Raw genomic sequence first — 21,681 nt, 5'->3', positions numbered from 1 at the left:
GATACCAAAATTCGCGGATGCTCAAGTCCCTTATTCAACCTGTCTCAATGCGGTGGAGCCCCAGACTTTATTTATCCTGTCTCAGTGCCGTGGACATTAGGACCCGGCATCAGAGCTCTGAATCCGCAGTGTTTCTATTCACGAAAACAATCACGATTGAAAATAAAGTGGAAATAATAAATCGATCGGAAAGAGGTGAGACACCATCGGTCATTGGAAAAGTGTTAGGCTACGTCGGTCAACGATTGGAACCATTTTAAAGAATAAAGTGAGAAAGGCTCTGGCCCGATGAAAGCTACGATTATTACTAAGCAACGCAGTGGTTTAATTAATGGGTTTTCGGGTTTTGGGTTTTTGATCCTCCACATCAACCCGGCACGGTGGAGAGCGCACTTGATAGCAGTCTGTCACTAGATCGAACCCGACACTGAAACATACGTTCTTAAGTGTTTTATATGCATAGAAAGGTGAAATATGTACCATATACTAAGATAAACATTTGACTGACGCTAAATAATCGGATGTACCTGTTGACTTACTTAGTAAGAAAATTTCCGATTTTTTTCGATCCCGATCCACGATAACCCACGCACATCCTCCCGTATACTTTAAATCATCTCTAGATTACTTATAATACCTAATACAATGTAAAATGCTACATAAAATAGTTGTTATACTGCATTGTTTAGGAAATAATGACAAGAAGTCTGTACATGCTCAAACAAGTGCTGGAAGAGCACTTCCGGGTTTTCGCGATTCGCGGTTGGTTGAATTCGCGCATAAGGAGGGCTGACTGTAATCTCTGTACACACAATGGCAGAAACTGAACCCCGATTGCACATATTATAAATTGTTACACTACTATGCCTCCCCTCATTGTGTATTTTTTTTTCCCAGTATTTGTTTTCAGAGGTGCTCCTAAAGGTAAGCAGTGATTCATCTATTTTATCCAAATAATCCAAAGTATTAAGCAGACAAACAGATCTGTAACATCTAATCTGTAACAGATGCTTCCAGAAATCTATACTGAGTTTGTTTATAAATGATGAGAGAATGGGTAATTTAGATCTTATTACAAAGAGATTCTAACACAAGCAACATTTCTCAGGCAGTAAGTAGATGGCCCAGTAAAGAGGGTCAATACTTGGGAAATAAGGCAGAGTAAGTGACTTGGGTGTCAGTGGGGGAGTAGTTTGGAACCAGTGATTCTAATTCTGTCTATTTTTAAATAGTTACTAGACAACGGGGTGACCTGTTGGGGCACCCTTTGAGAGAAAGGTAGTGCAGTCTGATGTAACCAGAATGAACATTAAATTTTCCTGAATGCTATATTGGTATTGCTTTGCTTTGGAAACTGAAGAAGAAAAACCAGTTTATTAAAGAAAAAAGATGCGTAGCAAGGCAAATATAGCTCCTCCTCGTTTAACGAAGGACACTTCTGATGGCAACATTTCTGGTTGATCTGCCAGCCTTGTGCCTCTTGTTGTCATTCTGGAGACATGGAGTCCTTTCTTGCGCCGTCTCTTCATGTCTTCTACTGTTTGTGCTTTGTCTCTGATCTTGGAGACTTTGTCTCTTCCTCTCTCCTCCTCCTGTGCCTGTTGTTGTCATTCTGGAGATGTGTATGCCTCTCCTCCTCTGTCTCTTCTTCTCTCATCTTTTTTGTCCTGACTATAATCCTGGAGTCGTGCGGCCCTGGCCTCATCCGATTCTTGTTCTCTCCCTCTCCTTGGCGTCATCTCCTGACCATAATGTCCCCCTTCTCTTTCCATGTGGCATAATTAGGCTGACCATATTTTTTTTACCCTAATGCCTGGATAGAAGATACAAAGCAGTAATACCAAAGGAAGCTGATTATTCTTGATGATGTGGTTGGCGCTCTCCTAAATGGACGTGATGTAGTTACTAGTCACCATTGTCATTTTACTGCAGCAAAGGGTTTTATGGGTGTCTCGAGGTACGTCATATGGATTTCTGGAAGTTATGTCATGCTTAAATTTAGAGAAGATCCAGTGTTCAGTTTTTGAATCTAGTCTAGACTTTTATATATTGTGAGGACCATTTTTGAGTTACTGTATTTTCAAAATCTTTGATTTGTTGCAGAAGTACAGATGGTGGCTAATAATATATTTTATTATATGATAAAGGTTTTTTTTCCTTTTTTCTTGCTTTTCCTAACAGCTCTGACTTTGGTAGTGGGTTTAGATTTTTTTTCTGTATAACAGAATTATTATATTTCAATATTTTGATTTATTTTAATTTTTATGAATACAGGGTTTGTGGTTGTAACTGTATTTTTAATACAACGTATTTGGTACTTTTTTTTAACCTGTATATCTTGTACTCTGTACTCCTTTATGAGGAAACTAATAAAGATATTGAAAGAGAAGTACGTCATTACAATAAGATTTAATGATCTCTTATTGATGGGTGGCAGTTAGATCCGTCCCAATCCTGCTGATGGTGATATGTGACCATTCAAAATAGAGTTATCCTGCCCTTTTGCGTATCCTGCCCTTTTGGTGTCACTGCTGAGGCTGGCCGTGTGCATGCGTCTTGGTGTCGCGTCCCAATTTCCATAATGGCGGATCGGCTCTCAGGTGAAAACGGGGCAGTTGATTTTAGCAAATGAGCAATGTTATACAAATATATAACCCTGAACTTTGCCTGCATTCTGTAAGTTAGCACATTTTAAGTCGATTTAACAAAAAAAAAGTGCCGCTGTAACGCACCGTTTGTACTAATTGGAGGTGACAAACAGACAGACAGACAGCACATGAGAGTTTTAGTAGTATATACATTGAAAGTGATAGGAAATTCTTTTTTCCCAATATTTTTATTAACTTACATATAAGAATACAGAGTACAAAAAAATATATATCAATACATTATACTAAATCGCATATAAAGAGTTCTTACCCTATATTCATACAGATTGATTAATTTGTAACATTAAAATAAAATGTAACCCACTACCAAGATCGAAGCTGATTAGTAAAGAAAAATATATTAGTCATCATCTGTGCTTTAACAGCAAATCAAAGGTTTTGAAAATAATTCAGAAAAGGTCCCTACAACGTTTGAAAGTCTTGACCAGATTCAGAAATTGAACATTGAACCTTCTCTAAATTTAAACATGACATCACATCACGTAACCATTAGGCGTGAGAAGGAGGGGCCGCATCTTTCCATTTAAGCAAGACCATCCTTCTGGCCATAAGAGGAATAAAAGAAACCCCTCTGGCTTTGGCCTGAAACGAGGAATGGAAAAGAGACCCTCTCCATCGATTAAAAAGACGTAAATTATCGCACTTACGTACATGGGTTTCTTGAAGAAAAACAATTGGTACATTACATTTTTTAATATAGGCAAAAATCTTATTTCTGTTCACGGGGTGATTTAACCCTTCCACATTAAAACTAAGTAAATTAATACTCTGATCCCTTTTAAAACTATTTATAAGAAAGGTTAAAGTAGCAATCGGAGAAATGCATATTAAACCCAAATAATAAACCTCGAGATATATTAGCTAAGCAACAGAATTGACTGGAGTCCCAAATCAGCTTCAAGAAAAAAAGAACTCCCCAACCCCTTTCCTCCTCCCAAAGAGAGAAAAACAGTCAAAGAACAACCGCTATCTACCCCCACTGAAAACATCCCCTTAGAACCGCTCCAAAGAATTCAAGGTTATTTACTGTTCCAACCAAGACTAAATAATATACAGAGAAAAACAAGCTTAGACAGGTTTATCAAACAAAAAGTGCAATTATTCATACTGAAAAATGTTAAACAGTCATTTTTTAAATATATAGTACTACTGTTTTTGCAAGATTTTTAATCTATTCAATATATGTATACAGTCATGTTTTGAGTCTAAAAATTCTTGTGCCTGCTCCTTTGTATAAAACCATTTAAATGATCCATCTTGCACTGCGATTCTCAGTCGAGCCGGAGAACAAAGAGAAGGCTTAAAATTTTGGCAGTATAGCTCCGCCATAACTTTTTAAAAACTTAACATGTTCTGCCTTAACTTCTGATGAAAAATCTTCAACAATACGAATCTTCTGATCTTGGTAGTCAATCATACCTTTTCCATGGGCAACACAATTCAGATGATCCTTTATTTAAAATTCATGGAAGCATATAATTACTGGTCTTGGTTTTGATTTTGAAGTCAATCCGTAGATAGGAAATCTGTGAGCACGATCAATCAAAGGCAGAGATTTTATAATATCAAGGAACAATTCCATCAAAAGTTTTGCAAAGAATTCTTCAGGATTATCTCCTTCCTTTTGCTCTTTAAGTCCAAAGATTCCGTCTCAGTATTTTGTTGGGCTTGGATTGTTTTTCATACAGCTTTTGCAAATCATTCATTCTCTCATCCAGTATAGTAATAACCTCATGTTCCTTTATCTTCTCATCATGCTTGGTTAGAATTGCTTGAATATCTTCTAATTTCATACCTATTTGTTTAATTTCAGTGCTGATTTGTTGCGAATCAGCCGACACTTCTTTTCTGAACTGTTGAAATTCCTCAGTAAGCTTTTGAATTGAACCTGTAATAGCTTCCAAAGCTGCTTTGGTAGTCGTAGTAATACAATAACCTGTCTAAAAGTAGTATTTCAAAAAGTTGGAGACAAAAATAAGTAAGTCAGGAGCACCAGCAGAGAGCTGTTACTCCATCAGTGGCCACCAGGCAAACTCTGAAGTTCTAAATTGGAACAAGGCTCATCTGGATGACATTGGACAGTGCAAACATGGAGTCGGAGAGGCTGTTTGCAAATAAAGGGATAATTGGCAAGTGGAAAAGTTTTAAACATGCAAAAGGGCAAGCTAGCAGGATTACAGAACCCTCCTTTTACCAGAGATGTTGATAGTCTCATCATAAACTAACAGCTGTGTCAGTCAGGTATAGGTAATTGGAATCAAGAGTATTCTTTGAGTACAAAAGATGTAGTGGTACACTTTATTTTATTTAGAGATACAGCGCGGGCTAGGCCCGACTGGCCCTTCGAGGCACACTGCCCAGCAACCCCCAACAATCCTGATCTAACCCCAACTCAATCATGGGACAATTTACAATGACCAGTTAACCAAATCAGTACATTTTTGGACTGTGGAAGGAAACCAGAGCACCCAGAGAAAACCCAAACATTCGACGGGAAGGATTCACAAAGATTCCTTACAGAGGATGCCAGATTAAACTCTGTATTATAATGTTATAATTTCCTGCTTCAATGTAATACTACATTTAAGAAAGAAATCAAGCATGAGACAAGTTTGGCAGATATGGTAAGGGAGAATCCTAAGAACTTCCATAAATATAATCAGAGGAAAAAAAGTAATTGGGAAAGCGTAGAGTATCATAAGGATCAGTATCGTTATTAAAATATGCAGCCACAGGGGAAGGAAGTGGTCTTAAGTGGTATACTTAATCTATATTCACTGCGGAGAAAGTCATAGACACTATTCCCTTCCCTGAATTTCCTAATGCTGTATTGAAACATAACTCCATTGTACACGAGGAGGTGTTCATGTGTCTGCTGGCCACTTTGATTTCCAGCATCTTGAGATTTGTTTTTTGTTTGTGTCTGCTGGCCCTGAAACACCCATTTAACCTCTCCCTTCTTTCAGTCCATGACAACACCTGCCTTTTTAAGTGTATCTGTCCCTATAAGACAGCACCCTCATTGTTTGAGCATACCTTGAAATCATGGGAAGATGGAAATGCACTACCTCAAGGACCTGAAGTTCATATCTCTGCTCTTATGGTTATTCTCTGATATCTGGAAAATTTGGCCTCTCCAGCCTTTGACAATGATAGGTCATTTATTGACACTGATGCCCAGGTCCAATGAAACATTGCATTATTGGTTCCCTAACAAAGCTGTTGCACACAAAGTGAAACCTCAGAGATCCAGGCCCTGCTGCCCACCCCGTCCATAGGACTAGGATTCCCACCTAAGCAATTCACATATTATTCATAACATTTCCGATCCTTCTACCTGTCTTAAGTATCTAAGTTCATGTACCTGCTTCAACCACTTCCTCTGCCAGCTTATTCCAAAAACCTGGATAAAAAGTTGCCCTTCAGATTCCTATTAAATAAAGTCATAGAAAAATACAGCACAGCATCTGAATCTGATAAAATAAAGTCAGAGAAAAAATCTGATAAAATTAAATGAAGTCATAGAAAAATACAGCACAGCATCACAGCATCTGAATCACAGCAAGCAGGCAGAGGAGTATGTCGCCGGTTTTTCGGGAAAAAGATCAGATTTTTTTTCAAACTACTTGGGATAAAAGAGGCACGACTGCGCAGGCGTGTGACCTCAAAGTGTGGAAAATTTAAAAAGAACACCGCCATATCCAGCGGGCAGCGGAGTGAACGGGTACAGAGTGATAGGGCTTTGGCTCAACAGGCTTAGGCGGAAATGGGAAGAGGCTTCCTGCGACGGTTGAGTCTTACAGTAAAGTGGTAGGTTACAGGTTTATTTATTTAGAGCTAACAGTAGCATTAGGATTATGCATTTAGGATTAGTGTTGTGCCTGGAGTGCCAGATGCGGGGACCTTGGGAGACTCCCAGCCTCCCCCAGGAATACATCTGCTCCAGATGAGATGGAGCTCCTTAGGGATCGTGTGAGCAACAACTTGATGACCTTCAGCTTATTAGAGAAAGTGAGGAGGTGATCGATAGTACCTATAGAGAAATAGTTGATGGCACCTCCGTGACAGCCCCCCTCAGGAATCTGTTGGAGAGGTTGACCAGACAGAGGAAGACCACAACGAACGGGACTCTGGCACTCTGCCCAGTGCCGTGATCAAGAGAGCAAGGAGAAATGCCGTCGTTATAGGGGATTCCATCGTGAGGGGAACAGACAAGAGATTCTGCGAGCCGGACAAGGATACCCAAATAGTGGGTTGCCTCCCTGGTGCGAGGGTACGAGATATCTCGGATCAGGTCCAGAGTTTTCTCAGGAGAGAGGGCGAGCAACCAGAAGTCTTGGTACATGTTGGTACAAATGACATAGACAGAAAAAGAGAGGAGGTCATGAAGGAAAATTACTGGGAGCTAGGAAGAAAATTGAAAAGCCAGACCTCCAGAGTAATAATCTCAGGATTACTGCCTGAGCCACACGCTAATGATGGTCAGAGTAGCAGAATTAAGCAGATGAATGTGTGGCTAAGTGACTGGTGCAGGGGGCAGGGCTTCAAATTCTTAGATCACTGGGATCTATTTTGGGGAAGGCATGACTTATACAGAAATGATGGGTTACACCTGAACTCAAAGAGTATTAATGTCCTGGCGGGATTGTTTAATATAGCTGTTAGGGAGGGTTTAAACTGAGTTGGCAAGGGGAAGGAAACCAGGGTGTTAGGGTCGAGGAAGAGGAAAATAGAAATAAGTCAAGAAAGTCCTGCTGTTCAGGAGGATTTAAACTAATGTGTCAGGGGGATGGGAACAAGTGCAGAGAGACAGAGGGGTGTAAAATGAGGGTAGAAGCAAAAAGTAGTAAGGTGAAAAGTAAAAGTGGCAGACAGACAAATCCAGGGCAAAAAGCAAAAAGAGCCACTTTTCAACATAATTGTATAAGGGCTAAGAGTGTTGTAAAAACAAGCCTGAAGGCTTTGTGTGTCAATGTGAGGAGCATTCATAACAAGGTGGATGAACTGAATGCACAGATAGTTATTAATGAATATGATATAGTTGGGATCACAGAGACATGGCTCCAGGGTGACCAAGGATGGGAGCTCAACATCCAGGGATATTCAATATTCAGGAGGGATAGACAGGAAAGAAAAGGAGGTGGGGTAACGTTGCTGGTTAGAGAGGAGATTAACGCAATAGAAAGGAAGGACATTAGCCTGGAGGATGTGGAATCGATATAGGTAGAGCTGCATAACACTAAGGGGCAGAAAACGCTGGTGGGAGTTATGTACAGGCCACCTAACAGTAGCAGTGAGGTTGGGGATGGCATTAAACAGGAAATTAGAAATGCGTGCAATAAAGGAACAGCAGTTATAATGGGTGACTTCAATCTACATATAGATTGGGTGAACCAAATTGGTAAGGGTGCTGAGGAAGAGGATTTCTTGGAATGTATGCGGGATGATTTTCTGAACCAACATGTTGAGGAACCAACTAGAGAGCAGGCCATTCTAGATTGGGTATTGAGCAACGAGTAAGGGTTAGTTAGCAATCTTGTCGTGCGAGGCCCCTTGGGTAAGAGCGACCATAATATGGTGGAATTCTTCATTAAGATGGAGAGCGACATAGTTAATTCAGAAACAAAGGTTCTGAACTTAAAGAAGGGTAACTTTAAAGGTATGAGATGTGAATTAGCTGAGATAGACTGGCAAATGATACTTAAAAGGTTGACGGTGGATATGCAATGGCAAGCATTTAAAGATCACATGGATGAACTACAACAATTGTTCATCCCAGTTTGGCAAAAGAATAAACCAGGGAAGGTAGTGCACCCGTGGCTGACAAGGGAAATTAGGGATAGTATCAAGTCCAAAGAAGAAACATACAAAATTAGCCAGAAAAAGCAGCACACCTGAGGACTGGGAGAAATTCAGAGACCAGCAGAGGAGGACAAAGGGCTTAATTAGGAAAGGGAAAAAAGATTATGAGAGAAAGCTGGCAGGGAACATAAAAACTGACTGTAAAAGCTTTTATAGATATGTGAAAAGAAAAAGTTTGGTTAAGACAAATGTAGGTCCCTTACAGTCAGAAACAGATGAATTGATCATGGGGAACAAGGACATTGCAGACCAATTGAATAACTACTTTGGTTCTATCTTCACTAAGGAGGACATAAATAATCTTCTGGAAATAGTAGGGGACCGAGGGTCTAGTGAGATGGAGGAACAGAGGGAAATACATGTTAGTAGGGAAGTGGTGTTAGGTAAATTGAAGGCAAATAAATCCCCAGGGCCAGATGATCTGCATCCCAGAGTGCTTAAGGAAGTAGCCCAAGAAATAGTGGATGCATTAGTGATCATTTTTCAAAACTCCTTAGATTCTGGATTAGTTCCTGAGGATTGGAGGCTGGCTAATATAACCCCACTTTTTAAAAAAGAAGGGAGAGAAAAACCGGGGAATTATAGACTGGTTAGCCTGACATCAGTGGTGGGGAAAATGCTAGAGTTGGTTATGGAAGATGTGATAACAGCACATTTGGAAAGCGGTGAAATCATTGGACAAAGTCAGCATGGATTTGTGAAAGGAAAATCATGTCTGACAAATCTTGTAGAATTTTTTGAAGATGTAACTGGTAGAGTGGATAGGGGCGAGCCAGTGGATGTGGTATATTTGGATTTTCAAAAGGCTTTTGACAAGGTCTCACACAGGAGATTAGTGTGCAAACTTTTTTTTTATAATTTTTTTTATTGAATTTTCAAATGGTTACAGAAGGAAAAAAAATTATCAACCCTTCCCCCCTCCCATTAACCCCTCCCCCCTGACATATCCCTGTAGAAAGAGAAAAAAAAAGAAAGAAAGAATGCCTGGATATCAGAAGATCCCCACATGCTCCATGGAGTTCATAATAACTTTAGTATATATATTTATTTCTTTCTCCAAATAACCAATAATTTTAACTTCGGAGCACCTATATTTTTAATCCTATCTTTTGTAAATAAGGGCGCTAAATTTTCAGAAATATTTCATATTTATCTCTTAAATGATAAGTAATTTTTCAAATGGAATGCAGCTAAAAGCTATATCTATTTTCATTTTCTTAATGTATGTTAAAATTCTTTTTCTTTTCACTGGTCCATTAAGCCCATTAACATTAAAACTTTAAAAATTCAGTGAATTAGTCATTATTTTTAACAGGGTTACTCCAGTCTATTTACCTAACTTTTCAACTTTCGTAGTACCTTGGGGAATCATTTTAAAATTCTCCATGTTGCTATGTGTCCCCCCCCCCCCCGATTGTCCAGGCAAAGAAAGAAAGATTAAAGAAAAATAGATTATAAAGAAAAAAAAACAAAATACCCCCCTACTAATGTTGTGAATAAAAAAAACACAACATTACCCCACTCCGTTGTGCGGATCATGGCAATCGCCATGATTACACACGTGAATCCCGTAGCAATCGATCCGAAGTTCCCCCAGCTCCCCCGTAACATAAAAAAGTACATATAAGAGAAGAAAAAATAATATCACTACTCTCGATTAATATTTCTCAAATTTTTACCTTTCTCCCCCTGTATCATATAATTAAGAATATATTTAAATATTCTTCTGTCCTTAAACATCCATCAACTCCATTCACTGTCCCTGTCTTCATCTTTAATCCATTTCACTTTTAAATCTTTGGCTGTGGTTAGCGAATATTTGGGAGTTCTTGTGCAAATTCTTCCGCATCCTGATAATCAGTAAAAGATCTTCTTTTTCCGTCATCCAAAAAAATTATCAGGGTTGCCGGGTGGCGCCATAGAAATTTATAACCCTTTTCCCATAAAACATTTTTCGCTGGGTTAAATTCCTTCTTTCTCTTCAAAAGGTCATAACTTATATCAGGATAGAAAAGAATTGTTTTCCCTTCTATCATCAATGGCCCATTTCTCTTTCTGGCATGTTGGGCAGCCGCCTTCAAGATCTTTTCTTTATCTTGATATCTTAAGCATTTTATCAAGATTGATCATGGGTTTTGATCAACTTGAGGTCTTGATCTTGAGGCTCTGTGAGCCCTTTCAATTTCAATTAACTGGGTTCCTTCTTCCATTTCCAAAATTTCCAGAATCTATTTTTGAAAAAAAATTTATTGGATCCTCTCCCTCTATACCTTCTTTAAGTCCAACAAGCTTAATATTGTTTCGTCTGCTAAAATTTTCAAGTACATCCACTTTTTCCAACAACCGTTTTCTTTCTGATGTCCAGGCAGAAATATTATCTTCCATTTTATTCACTCTATCAATGGTGTCTCCCGTTGTTTCTTCCAAGTTTTTAATTTTCTTGTTCATTTTGTCCTGTCTTTTCATCATTTTATCATTTTATCTTCATATTTTAATATCTATTTTATTACTTTTAATGCTTTTAATTCATGCATTATTTGCACCAAAGATTTTTTTATGTCTCCAATATTACCTCCAACCTCTTCCTATTGCTCTTCTTTGTTTGTCTCTTCATCTTCGTCTGATTTATTCAGAGAATCTGATTCCACTTCATATTCACTTTCGCTTTCAGTTCCGATCATAGCTGGGATTTGTAGTTTGGGTTGCTTGTGTTTGCGCATGCCCCTTCCTTCACGCATGCGCAATTCCTGTTGCTCTTTTTTTTGGAAACGTTTGATGTTGCCGCAGTTTCCTGTTGTGTATCGCCAGAGGTAAAATGCACTTGAGCCTGAGGCTCTTACATGGCGGCCAGCCTTGATTGTTTTCCAACTTGTGTTGTCTTCAAAGTAGTAGTTTTCTTCTGCTTCTGTTTAGTAGACTTATCTTAAGACAATCTTGAGTAGTTTATAAGTAATTTTTAAAAAGTATTTACCAACTTTTCTTCACTTAAACATTATTTTACTGTTTTTTTGCGGGAGAGCTGGATTTCCACGTCTTGATCCTACGTCATCATGCGACATCCCCCCTAGTGTGCAAACTTAAAGCACACGGTATTGAGGGTATGGTATTGATGTGGATAGAGAATTGATTGGCAGACAGGAAGCAAAGAATGGGAATAAACAGGACCTTTTCAGAATGGCAGGCAGTGACTAATGGGGTACCGCAAGGCTCAGTACAATATATATTAATGATTTAGACGAGGGAATTAAATGCAGCATCTCCAAGTTTGCAGATGACACGAAGCTGGGCAGCGGTGTTAGCTGTGAGGAGGATGCTAAGAGGATGCAGGGTGACTTGGATAGGTTAGGTGAGTGGGCAAATTCATGGCAGATGCAATTTAATGTGGATAAATGTGAGGTTATCCACTTTGGTGGCAAGAACAGGAAAACAGATTATTATTTGAATGGTGGCCGATTAGGAAAAGGGGAGGTGCAATGAGACCTGAGTGTCATTGTACACCAGTCATTGAAAGTGGGCATACAGGTACAGCAGGTGGTGAAAAAGGCAAATGATATGTTGGCATTCATAGCAAGAGGATTCGAGTACAGGAGCAGGGAGGTTCTACTGCAGTTGTACAAGGGCTTGGTGAGACCACATCTGGAGTATTGTGTGCAGTTTTGGTTCCCTAATCTGAGGAAAGACATTGATAGTTCATGCTCTCGTTACTTATTGCTATTTATTTATATTTGCACAGTTTGTTGTTCATTGATCCTGTTTACAGTTACTGTTCTATAGATTTGCTAAATATGAACCATAGAACATTACAGCACAGAAACAGGCCTTTTTGTCCTTCTTGGGTGTGCTGAACCATTTTTCTGCCTAGTCCCGCTGACCTGCACCTGGGCCATATCCCTCCATATACCTCTCATCTCACCTGTCCAAGTTTTTCTTAAATGTTAAAAGTGAACCTGCATTTACCACTTCATCTGGCAGCTCATTCCACACTCCCACCACTCTCTGTGTGAAGAAGCCCCCACTAATGTTCCCTTTAAACTTTTCCCCCTTCACCCTTAACCCATGTCCTCTGGTTTTTTTCTCCCCTGGCCTCAGTGGAAAAAGTCTGCTTACATTCACTCCATCTATACCCATCGTAATTTTACATATCTCTATCAAATCTCCCCTCATTCTTCTACGATCCAGGAAATAAAGTCCTAACCTATTCAACCTTTCTCTGTAACTCAGTTTCTCAAGTCCCGACAACATCCTTGTAAACCTTCTCTGCACTCTTTCAACCTTATTAATATCCTTCCGGTAATTCAGTGACCAAAACTGCACACAATGCTCACAGGAAAAAGAATCTCAGGGTTGTATGTGGTGACATGTATGTACTCTGATAATAAATTTGAACTTTGAAATTAGGCCTCACCAATATCTTGTACATCTTCAACCTATCTCCTGTACTCAATACTCTGATTTATGAAGGCCAATATGCCAAAAGTTTTCTTTACGACCCTATCTACCTGTGATGCCATTTTCAATTAATTATGGACCGGTATTCAGTTCCCTTTGTTCTACCCTCCTCATGTAAGACCTACCCTGGTTGTTCCTAATGATATTTTAGATGTTTCAGAAAGGACAGGAAGGGAGGCAAAAGAGGTGGGGGCATGCCACTGTTGTTCAGAGATAGTGTCACAGTTGCAGAAAAGGTGGACGCCATGGAGGGATTGTCTACGGAGTCTCTGTGGGTGGAGGTTAGGAACAGGAAGGAGTCAATAACTCTACTGGATGTTTTTTATAGGCCGCCTAATAGTAACAGGGATATCGAGGAGCAGATACGGAAACAGATCCTGGAAAGGTGTAATAATAACAGAGTTGTCGAGATTGGAGTAAAGGGAATTATGAGGCTATCAGGCAGGAAATTGGAGGCTTAAATTGGAAACAGATGTTCTCATGGAAAATATGGAAGAAATGTGGCAAATATTCAGGGCAATGTGGCAAATATTTGTGTAGAGTTCCAAACAGATAGGGTAGTTATGGTAAGGTGCAGGAACCATGGTGTACAAAGGCTGTAATAAATCTAGTCAATTAAAGAAAAGCTTACAAAAGGTTCAGAGAGCTAGGTAATGTTAACGATCTAGAAGATTATAAGGCTAGCATGAAGGAGCTTAAGAAGGAAATTAGGAGAGCCAGAAGGGGCCATGAGAAGGCATTGGCGGGCAGAATTAAGGAAAACCCCAAGGCATTCTACAAGTATGTGAAGAACAAGAGGATAAGACATGAAAGAATAGGACCTATCAAGTGTGACAGTGGGAAAGTGTGTATGGAACTGGAGGAAATAGCAGAGGTACTTAATGAATACTTTACTTCAGTATTCACTATGGAAAAGGATCTTAGTGATTGTAGTGTTGACTTGCAGCAGACTGAAAAGCTTGAGCATGTAGATATTAAGAAAGAGGATGTGCTGGAGCTTTTGTTAAACATCAAGTTGGATAAGTCATGGGGACCGAACAAAATGTACCCCAGGCTACTGTGGAAGGCGAGGGAGGCAATTGCTGAGCCTCTGGTGATGATCTTTGCATCATCAATGGGGACAGGAGAGGTTCCAGAGGATTGGAGGGTTGCGGATGTTGTTCCTTTATTCAAGAAAGGAAGTAGAGATAGCTCAGTGAGTTTACCTCAGTGGTTGTAAGTTGATGGAAAAGACCCTGAGGCAGGATTTATGAATATTTGGAGAGGCATAATATGATTAAGAGTAGTCAGCATGGCTTTGTCAAGGGCAGGTCATGCTTTACGAGCCTGATTGAATTTTTTGAGGTTGTGACTAAACACATTGATGAAGGGAGAGAAGTAGATGTAGTGTATATGGATTTCAGCAAGGCATTTTATAGGCATGCAAGGCTTACTGAGAAAGAAAGGAGGCATGGGGTCCAAGGGGATATTGCTTTGTGGATCCAGAACTGGCTTACCCACAGAAGGCAAAGAGTGGTTGTAGATGAGTCATATTCTGCATGGAGGTCAGTCACCAATGGAGTGCCTCAGAGATCTGTTCTGGGACCCTTACTCTTCGTGATTTTTATAAATGACCTGGATGAGGAAGCGGAGGGATGGGTTAGTAAATTGGCTGATGACACAAAGGTTAGAGGTGTTGTGGTTAGTGTGGAGGGCCATCAGAGGTTACAGCAGGACATTGATAGGATGGAAAACTGGGCTGAGAAGTGGCAGATGGAGTTCAACCCAGGTAAGTATGAAGTGGTTAATTTTGGTAGGTCAAATATGATGGTAGAATATAGTATTATTGGTAAGACTTTTGGCAGTGTGGAGGTTCAGTGGGAGCTTGGGGTCCGAGTGTGTGGGATGCTCAAAGCAGCTGAGCAGGTTGACTCTGTGTTTAAAAAGGTGTATGGTGTATTGGCCTTCATCAATCATGTAACTGAATTTAGGAGCAGAGAGGTCATGTTGCGGCTATATAGGACCCTGGTCAGACCCCACTTGGAGTACTGTGCTCAGTTCTGGTCGCCTCACTACAGGAAGGATGTGGAACCCATAGAAAGGGTGCAGAGGAGATTTACAAGGATGTTGCCTGGATTGGGGAGCATGCCTTATGAGAATAGGTTGAGTGAACTTGGCCTTTTCTCCTTGGAGCAACGGAGGATAAGAGGTGACCTGATAGAGGTGTACGATGATGAGAGGCTTTTTCCCAGGGCTAAAATGGTTGCCACAGCTTTAAGGTGCTGGGGAGTAGTTACAGTGGAGATGTCAGGGGTAAGTTTTTTACTCAGAGAGGGGTGAGTGCGTGGAATGGGCTGCCGGCAACGGTGGTGGAGGCGGATGCGATAGGGTCTTTTAAGACGCTTTTAGATAGGTACATGGTGTTTAGTAAAATAGAGGGCTATAGATAAGCCTAGTAATTTCTAAGGTAGGGACATGTTCAGCACAACTTTGTGGGCTGGAGGGCCTGTATTGTGCTGTAGCTTTTCTATGTTTCTATGATATGCAACACCTCGCACTTGTCTGCATTAAATTCCATCTACCATTTTTCAGCCTATTTTCCAGCCCGTCTAGATACACCTGTAAATTCTGATAATCTTCCTCACTGTCCACTACACCTCCAATCTTGGTGTCACCCTCAAATTTACTGATCCAGTAAGCACATTATCATCCAGATTGTTGATATAGATGACAAACATCTATCTAGATGACAAAAGACCCAGGACCAGTCCCTGCGGCACTCCACTAGTCACAGGCCTCCTCTGGCTTCTCCCACAAAGCCAATGTCTAATTGAATTTACTACCTCATCTTGAATACTGAGCGACTGAACCTTCCACACCAACTTCCTATACCGGACCTTCTCAAGTGCCTTGCTAAACTCCATGTAGACAACATCCACTGCTTTGCTTTCCTGGTAACTTCCTCAAAAAACTAGACGATTGGTTAAACATGGCCTACCATGCACAAAGTCATACTAACTATCACTAATCAGTCCATGTCTATACAAATACTTATATGTGGTCTCTCAAAATACCTTCCAATAATTTTCTCACTACTGATGTCAGGCTCACTGGCCTATACTTTCCTTGTTTATTCTTATAACCTTTCTTAAGCAGCAGAACAATATTAGCTATCCTCCAATCCTCCGGTACCTCACCTGTTGCTAAGGATGATTTAAATATCTCTGCTAAGGCCCCTGCAATTTCTGTACTTGCCTCCCACAGTGTCTGAGGGAGCAGCTCATCAGGCCCTGGGAATTTATCCACCCTAATTTGCCTTAGGACAGCAAACACCTCTTCCTCTGTAATCCTCATAGAGTGCATTGCCTTTCTGCTGCTTTGCCTCACTTATATAAACTCTGTGTCCAACTCCTGAGCAAATACAGATGCAAAAACTCCATTTAAGATCTTCCCCATCTCTTTTGACTCTATGCACAGATCATACAGAGGGCCAGTTTTATCCCTGCAATCTTTTTGCTTTTATCATATCTCTAGAATCTGTTGGGATTCTCCTTCACTTTGTCTGCTAGGGCAACCTCATGCCTTGTTTTAGCCCTCCTGATTTCTTTAAGTGTTCTCTTGCATGTTTTATACTCCATAAGCACCACATTTGTTCCTACTTGCTATGGACCTTTTTTTTCTTAACCAGGGCCTCTCTTGATTATCTCTTGAAATCCAAGGTTCCCTGAAACTATTATCTTTATATTTTCATCTGACAAGCACATACAAACCCTGTACTTTCAAAATTTTACTTTTGAAGGCCTCACACTTACCAAGTACACTTTTGTCAGAAGACAGCCTGTGCCACACTTGCCAGATCCTTTCTGATAGCATCAAAATTGGCCTTTCTCCAATTTAGAATATTAACCTGTGGACAAAGCCTATCTTTTTCCATATTTACCTTGAGACTAATGGTATTATGGTCACTAGATACAAAGTGTTCCTCTACACAAACTTCTGTCACCTGCCCTGTCTCATTACCTAAAAGCAGATCAAGTATCACACCCTTTCATTGGGAATTTAATGTACTGATTAAGGAAACTTTCCTGAACACATTTGACAAACTCTATCCCATCTAGTCATTTTACAGTACTCTACTCTATACTGTATACTCTATACTGCTATACTGCGTCCGGTGCTCCTGGTGTGGCCTTTTATATATTGGTGAGACCTGACGCAGACTGGGAGACCGTTTCGCTGAACACCTGCGCTCGGTCCGCCAGAGAAAGCAGGATCTCCCAGTGGCCACATATTTTAATTCCACATCCCATTCCCATTCTGATATGTCTATCCATGGCTTCCTCTACTGTCAAGATGAAGCCACACTCAGGTTGGAGGAACAACACCTTATATACCAGCTGGGTAGCCTCCAACCTGATGACTTCTCTAACTTCTGTTAATGCCCCTCCTCCCCTGCTTACCCCATCCCTGACATATTTAGTTGTTTTTTCTCTCTCTCTCTTCCCATCACTCTGCCTGTTCTCCATCTCCCTCTGGTGCTCCCCCACTCCCCCTTTCTTTCTCCCGAGGCCTCCCGTCCCATGATCCTTTCCCTTCTCCAGCTCTGTATCACTTTCGCCAATCACCTTTCCAGCTCTTAGCTTCATCCCTCCCCCTCCAGTCTTCTCCTATCATTTCACATTTCCCCCTCCCCCTCCTACTTACAAATCTCTTAGTATCTTTCCTTTCAGTTAGTCCTGACGAAGGGTCTCGGCCCGAAATGTCGACAGCGCTTCTCCTTATAGATGCTGCCTGGTTTGCTGTGTTCCACCAGCATTTTGTGTGTGTTGTTTGAATTTCCAGCATCTGCAGATTTCCTCGTGTTTACTCTAACAGCCTTGTATTTCTTGCAACAGTCTGCGATTTCTCTACACATTTGTTCCTCTAAATCCTGCTGACTGTTGGGTGGCCCATAATATAGCCACATTGACATGGTCATACCTTTTTATTCTACAGTTCCACCCATAAAGTCTCTGACTTGTAACACCACCTCTCCACCTTTAATCCCTTAATGTCACGTCTAAAACAATGGAACCCTAGAACATTGAGCTGCCAGTCCTGCCCCTCCTGCAACTAAGTCTCACTAATGACTACAATATCACAATTCCATGTGTGGATACAGGCTCATCTGCCTTTCCTACGGTACATATTGCATTGTAATATACACTGCTCAAGATATTAGTCGCACCATGCTCTTCCTTTTGATCCATTATTTTGTCTGAGGTATTAACAACATGTCTCCACAGCTTCTCCACACTGCTTCCCATCCTCCAGTTTAAACAACCCCCTCCCCCACTCCATGCAACACTAGCAAACCTTCCCACTAGAATATTAGCTCCCCCCCCCCTCTAATTCAGGTGCAAACTGTCCCCTTTGTATAGGTCCTACCGCTATTCCTCCTACACAAACTCCTTAGCCGCATGTTAAACTGTATGATCTTCCCATTTCTGGCCTCACTAACACACGGCATGGGTAGCAATCCTGAGACTGCAACCCTAGAGATTCTGTTCTTTAACTTGGCATCTAACTCCCTGAACTCACTTTGCAGACCTTTGTTTCTTTTCCTACCCATGTCATTGATACCCACATGGGCCACGGCCTCTAGCTGCTCACCCTCCCACTTAAGAATGCTGAGAACTCAATCCAAGATGTCTCGGACCCTGGCACTTGGGAGACAATATGTCATCCGTAAATCTTGTTCTCATTCACAGAATCTCCTTTCTGTTCTCGTAACGATTCCCCTATCATCACAGTGTGCCTCTTCTCCCCTCTTCCCTTCTGCCAGACTCAGAACCAGAGACCTGACTGCTGTGACTTTCCATGGCTAGGTCATCCCCCACAACAGTATCCAAAATACCTGTTGTTGAGGAGGATAGTCACTGGGGCACTTTACACTGGCTGTTTAACCCCTTTCCCATTCCTGACTGTCACCAAGTTTCCTGTGTCTTACACCTCGGGAGTAACTACATCTGTATCAACCCCTGTGAATGATCCGGAGTTCATACAGTTCCAGCTCCTTAACAGCTGGATGCACTTCTCGCAACTGTAGTCGTCAGGGGCCACAGGATGTCTTCCTGCCTTCCCACATCTCACAAGAGGAGCATTCAACTGTCATGTCCAGCATCCCTACTGTTCTAACTGTACTAACGTGAAGAAACTCTGCCATCACCCTTAAATGTATGGCTTCTAGTTATTGATTCACCAACTCTGGGGGAAAAAGAATATGTGCCTGCATCCTCCATATGCCTCTCTAAGATCACCCTTCATTCTCCTACATTTCAATGGAAATAGTCTCAACCTCTCAACCTTTCCCAACATCTTTGTCCGTCCAGTCCTGGCAAGCTCCTCATAACTCTGATCTGTACTTTAGGCAAAATTCCTACTGCAGGGCAGCCAGAACTGAACACAACAGTCCAAACGCAGCCACAGCAAGATCGTGTGCAAAGACAACATAACATTACAAGTCTAGTGCTAATCGCTTTGACGCATGAAAGCTGTGTGCCAAAAGTCTTCTTCATCGCCCTGTCTACCTGCAACACCAATGTTGTTTTGTCCAAATAATACAAGTACTACACTGCTAACCAGACTGAACTGGTCACATAAACATACTTTCCACAGCTTAATGCTGAATTCCTTTTTAAATAAAGACCAGTTGGGAAATCTTGTTGTTCAAAGGGACTTCCTTGGACAGCAAGGAACCATAGCCACATGATAATAAATTAATAACTAGTACATAGTTATATTCACTTATACCCTACTCCCATCTTTTTTCAGGATTTAATGAAGGTGGCCCCAGTGGAAGTAAGCAGTGAATTCTTTTACTTTGTGCAAATGGGTGAACAGATGAGTGACAGATGCTTCCAGAGCATAGTAATGAGTTCGGTTTTAAAGAATGAGAGATTGGAAATGTTACCTCTATTTCAGAAGGATACAATCAATATTTCTCAAGTGATATAGAGTTGGCACAGTAGAGAGGGGCAACATGACCTATTGTTGTGAAATGAGTCAGGGCAAGTGAATGAAGTACCAGCCAGTATCAACCCATCCAATATCCTCATCTATGTTATCACATCCACCCTGCAATGTGGTGCATAGAACCATTCACTTCTTCAACAGGTTGATGGAAATGCCATCTAATGCACTACCATAAGAGATTCATGGCCATGAGTACTTGTATTGCCACTTTATGGACTAAGTGCAGGCATATAGAATTATTCCACATGGCTAGTTGATGATTTACAATATAGCAGGCCAGAGGGGTCTGTTTCTGTGTTGTATTGACTCTGTAATTCTCTGAAAATGCTCTTCAGTATATGTCTTAACTCTATCACTTATCATGCTTTGAGGGGCCATTCCCAACCAACTATTTGATACCAGCTTACAGACAAGTACCTGCTGTCCCTCACCTGTTAATATTGGACCATTGAGAAACTTCATAACAGTAACCCCTCTATTTAAAACTAATGTACGCATAAATTCCACATAAAGCAAGCAGCCAAGTGTAGTGTCTTGTGAAATTCTGCTGAATAAAGATCTCCAATCACAAAAACACCCATTAACCCACATTCACTTGGATTCTATTAGCCTCATCAGATTAACAGATATATTTTTGGTTGAAGTCACCTCTTTACATGACTAGGTGCTCTGAGATAGAACACTTGATGTCTATTGGAGTTCTGCTTTTGGTGTTGATGGGAGTATCCTGTTAACCCCAAAACACTAATCTGTTCTATTCTTTCCAGCCAAGATAAAAACTAAGACTAACAGGTAGGAAATTAACTATGCCAAATGGATGGACTTTAAATTGGAAATGCACAATCTATATCTGAAGCTTGCAGTCAATGGCTTCAGATCTGGTTTTTTGCATTGGGAGTTGATGGAATGATTTTACAGTCTATGTATTCACATGAACTTCTCAACTTCAGTAACAGGAAAATGATGAATGTGTTTTCTGGGAAGATGAATTCCAGGGATATTTAGAGTAATAAAATCTTAGAACACTACAGCAGAGAAATAGGCTTTTTGGCTCATCTGGTCAGTGCAAACCTCTTATTCTGCCCAGTCCCATCAACCCTTCCCTGGACCATGGCCATCCCATCGATATACTTAACTAAATTTCTCTTTTATATTAAAATCATACACTGTCAGCTCATTCCACACTCTCACCACTCTGAGTGAAGAAGTTCCCCCTCATGTATCTCTTAAATATTTCACTTTTCAACCTTGATCCATACACCTCCCATCCTTGTACATTCAAATTTCTCTTCAATATTGAAATCAAGCCCACATCCACCACTTCCACTAGCAGGTCATTCCAGACTCACACCACCCAGAGTGAAGACATTCCCCTAATGCTGCCCTTAAATATTTCAGCTTTCACACTTGACCTATGACCTCTAGTTCTAATCTCACTCAATCTCAGTGGAAAAATCCATTTACCATTATCATCCAGATCATTGATATAGAGGACAAGCAACAATAGACCCAGCAACAATCCCAGCAGCATATCAATAGTCACAGTGCTCCAGTCAAAGGGGGAGCACCTACTACCACTTTCTGACTTCTCCTATGAAGCCACTGTCAAATCCAATGTACTACCTCATCCTTAATGACAAGTGGCTGAACCTCTTGTCCAAATTTCCATGGAGAACCTTGTCAAAGGCCTTGCTAAAGTCCATGTACG

General features: G+C 40.8%; 1 protein-coding gene across 1 annotated transcript in view; it reads left to right on the top strand.

Annotated features, from left to right (window-relative positions):
• Nucleotides 1–21,681, top strand: part of LOC140729837 (mucin-6-like) — a 432,642-nt gene that overhangs the window by 276,673 nt on the left and 134,288 nt on the right. The window contains exons 17-18 of the mRNA XM_073050050.1: nucleotides 898–924; nucleotides 19,773–19,799. Coding sequence (XP_072906151.1) covers nucleotides 898–924; nucleotides 19,773–19,799 — 54 coding nt within the window. The remainder of the gene's footprint in view (nucleotides 1–897; nucleotides 925–19,772; nucleotides 19,800–21,681) is intronic.

This window comes from Hemitrygon akajei, chromosome 6, assembly GCF_048418815.1.
Source record: "Hemitrygon akajei chromosome 6, sHemAka1.3, whole genome shotgun sequence".
Classification (NCBI taxonomy): domain Eukaryota; kingdom Metazoa; phylum Chordata; class Chondrichthyes; order Myliobatiformes; family Dasyatidae; genus Hemitrygon; species Hemitrygon akajei.
Note: the sequence above shows the minus strand (reverse complement) of the source record. Positions and strands in the feature narration are given on the sequence as shown.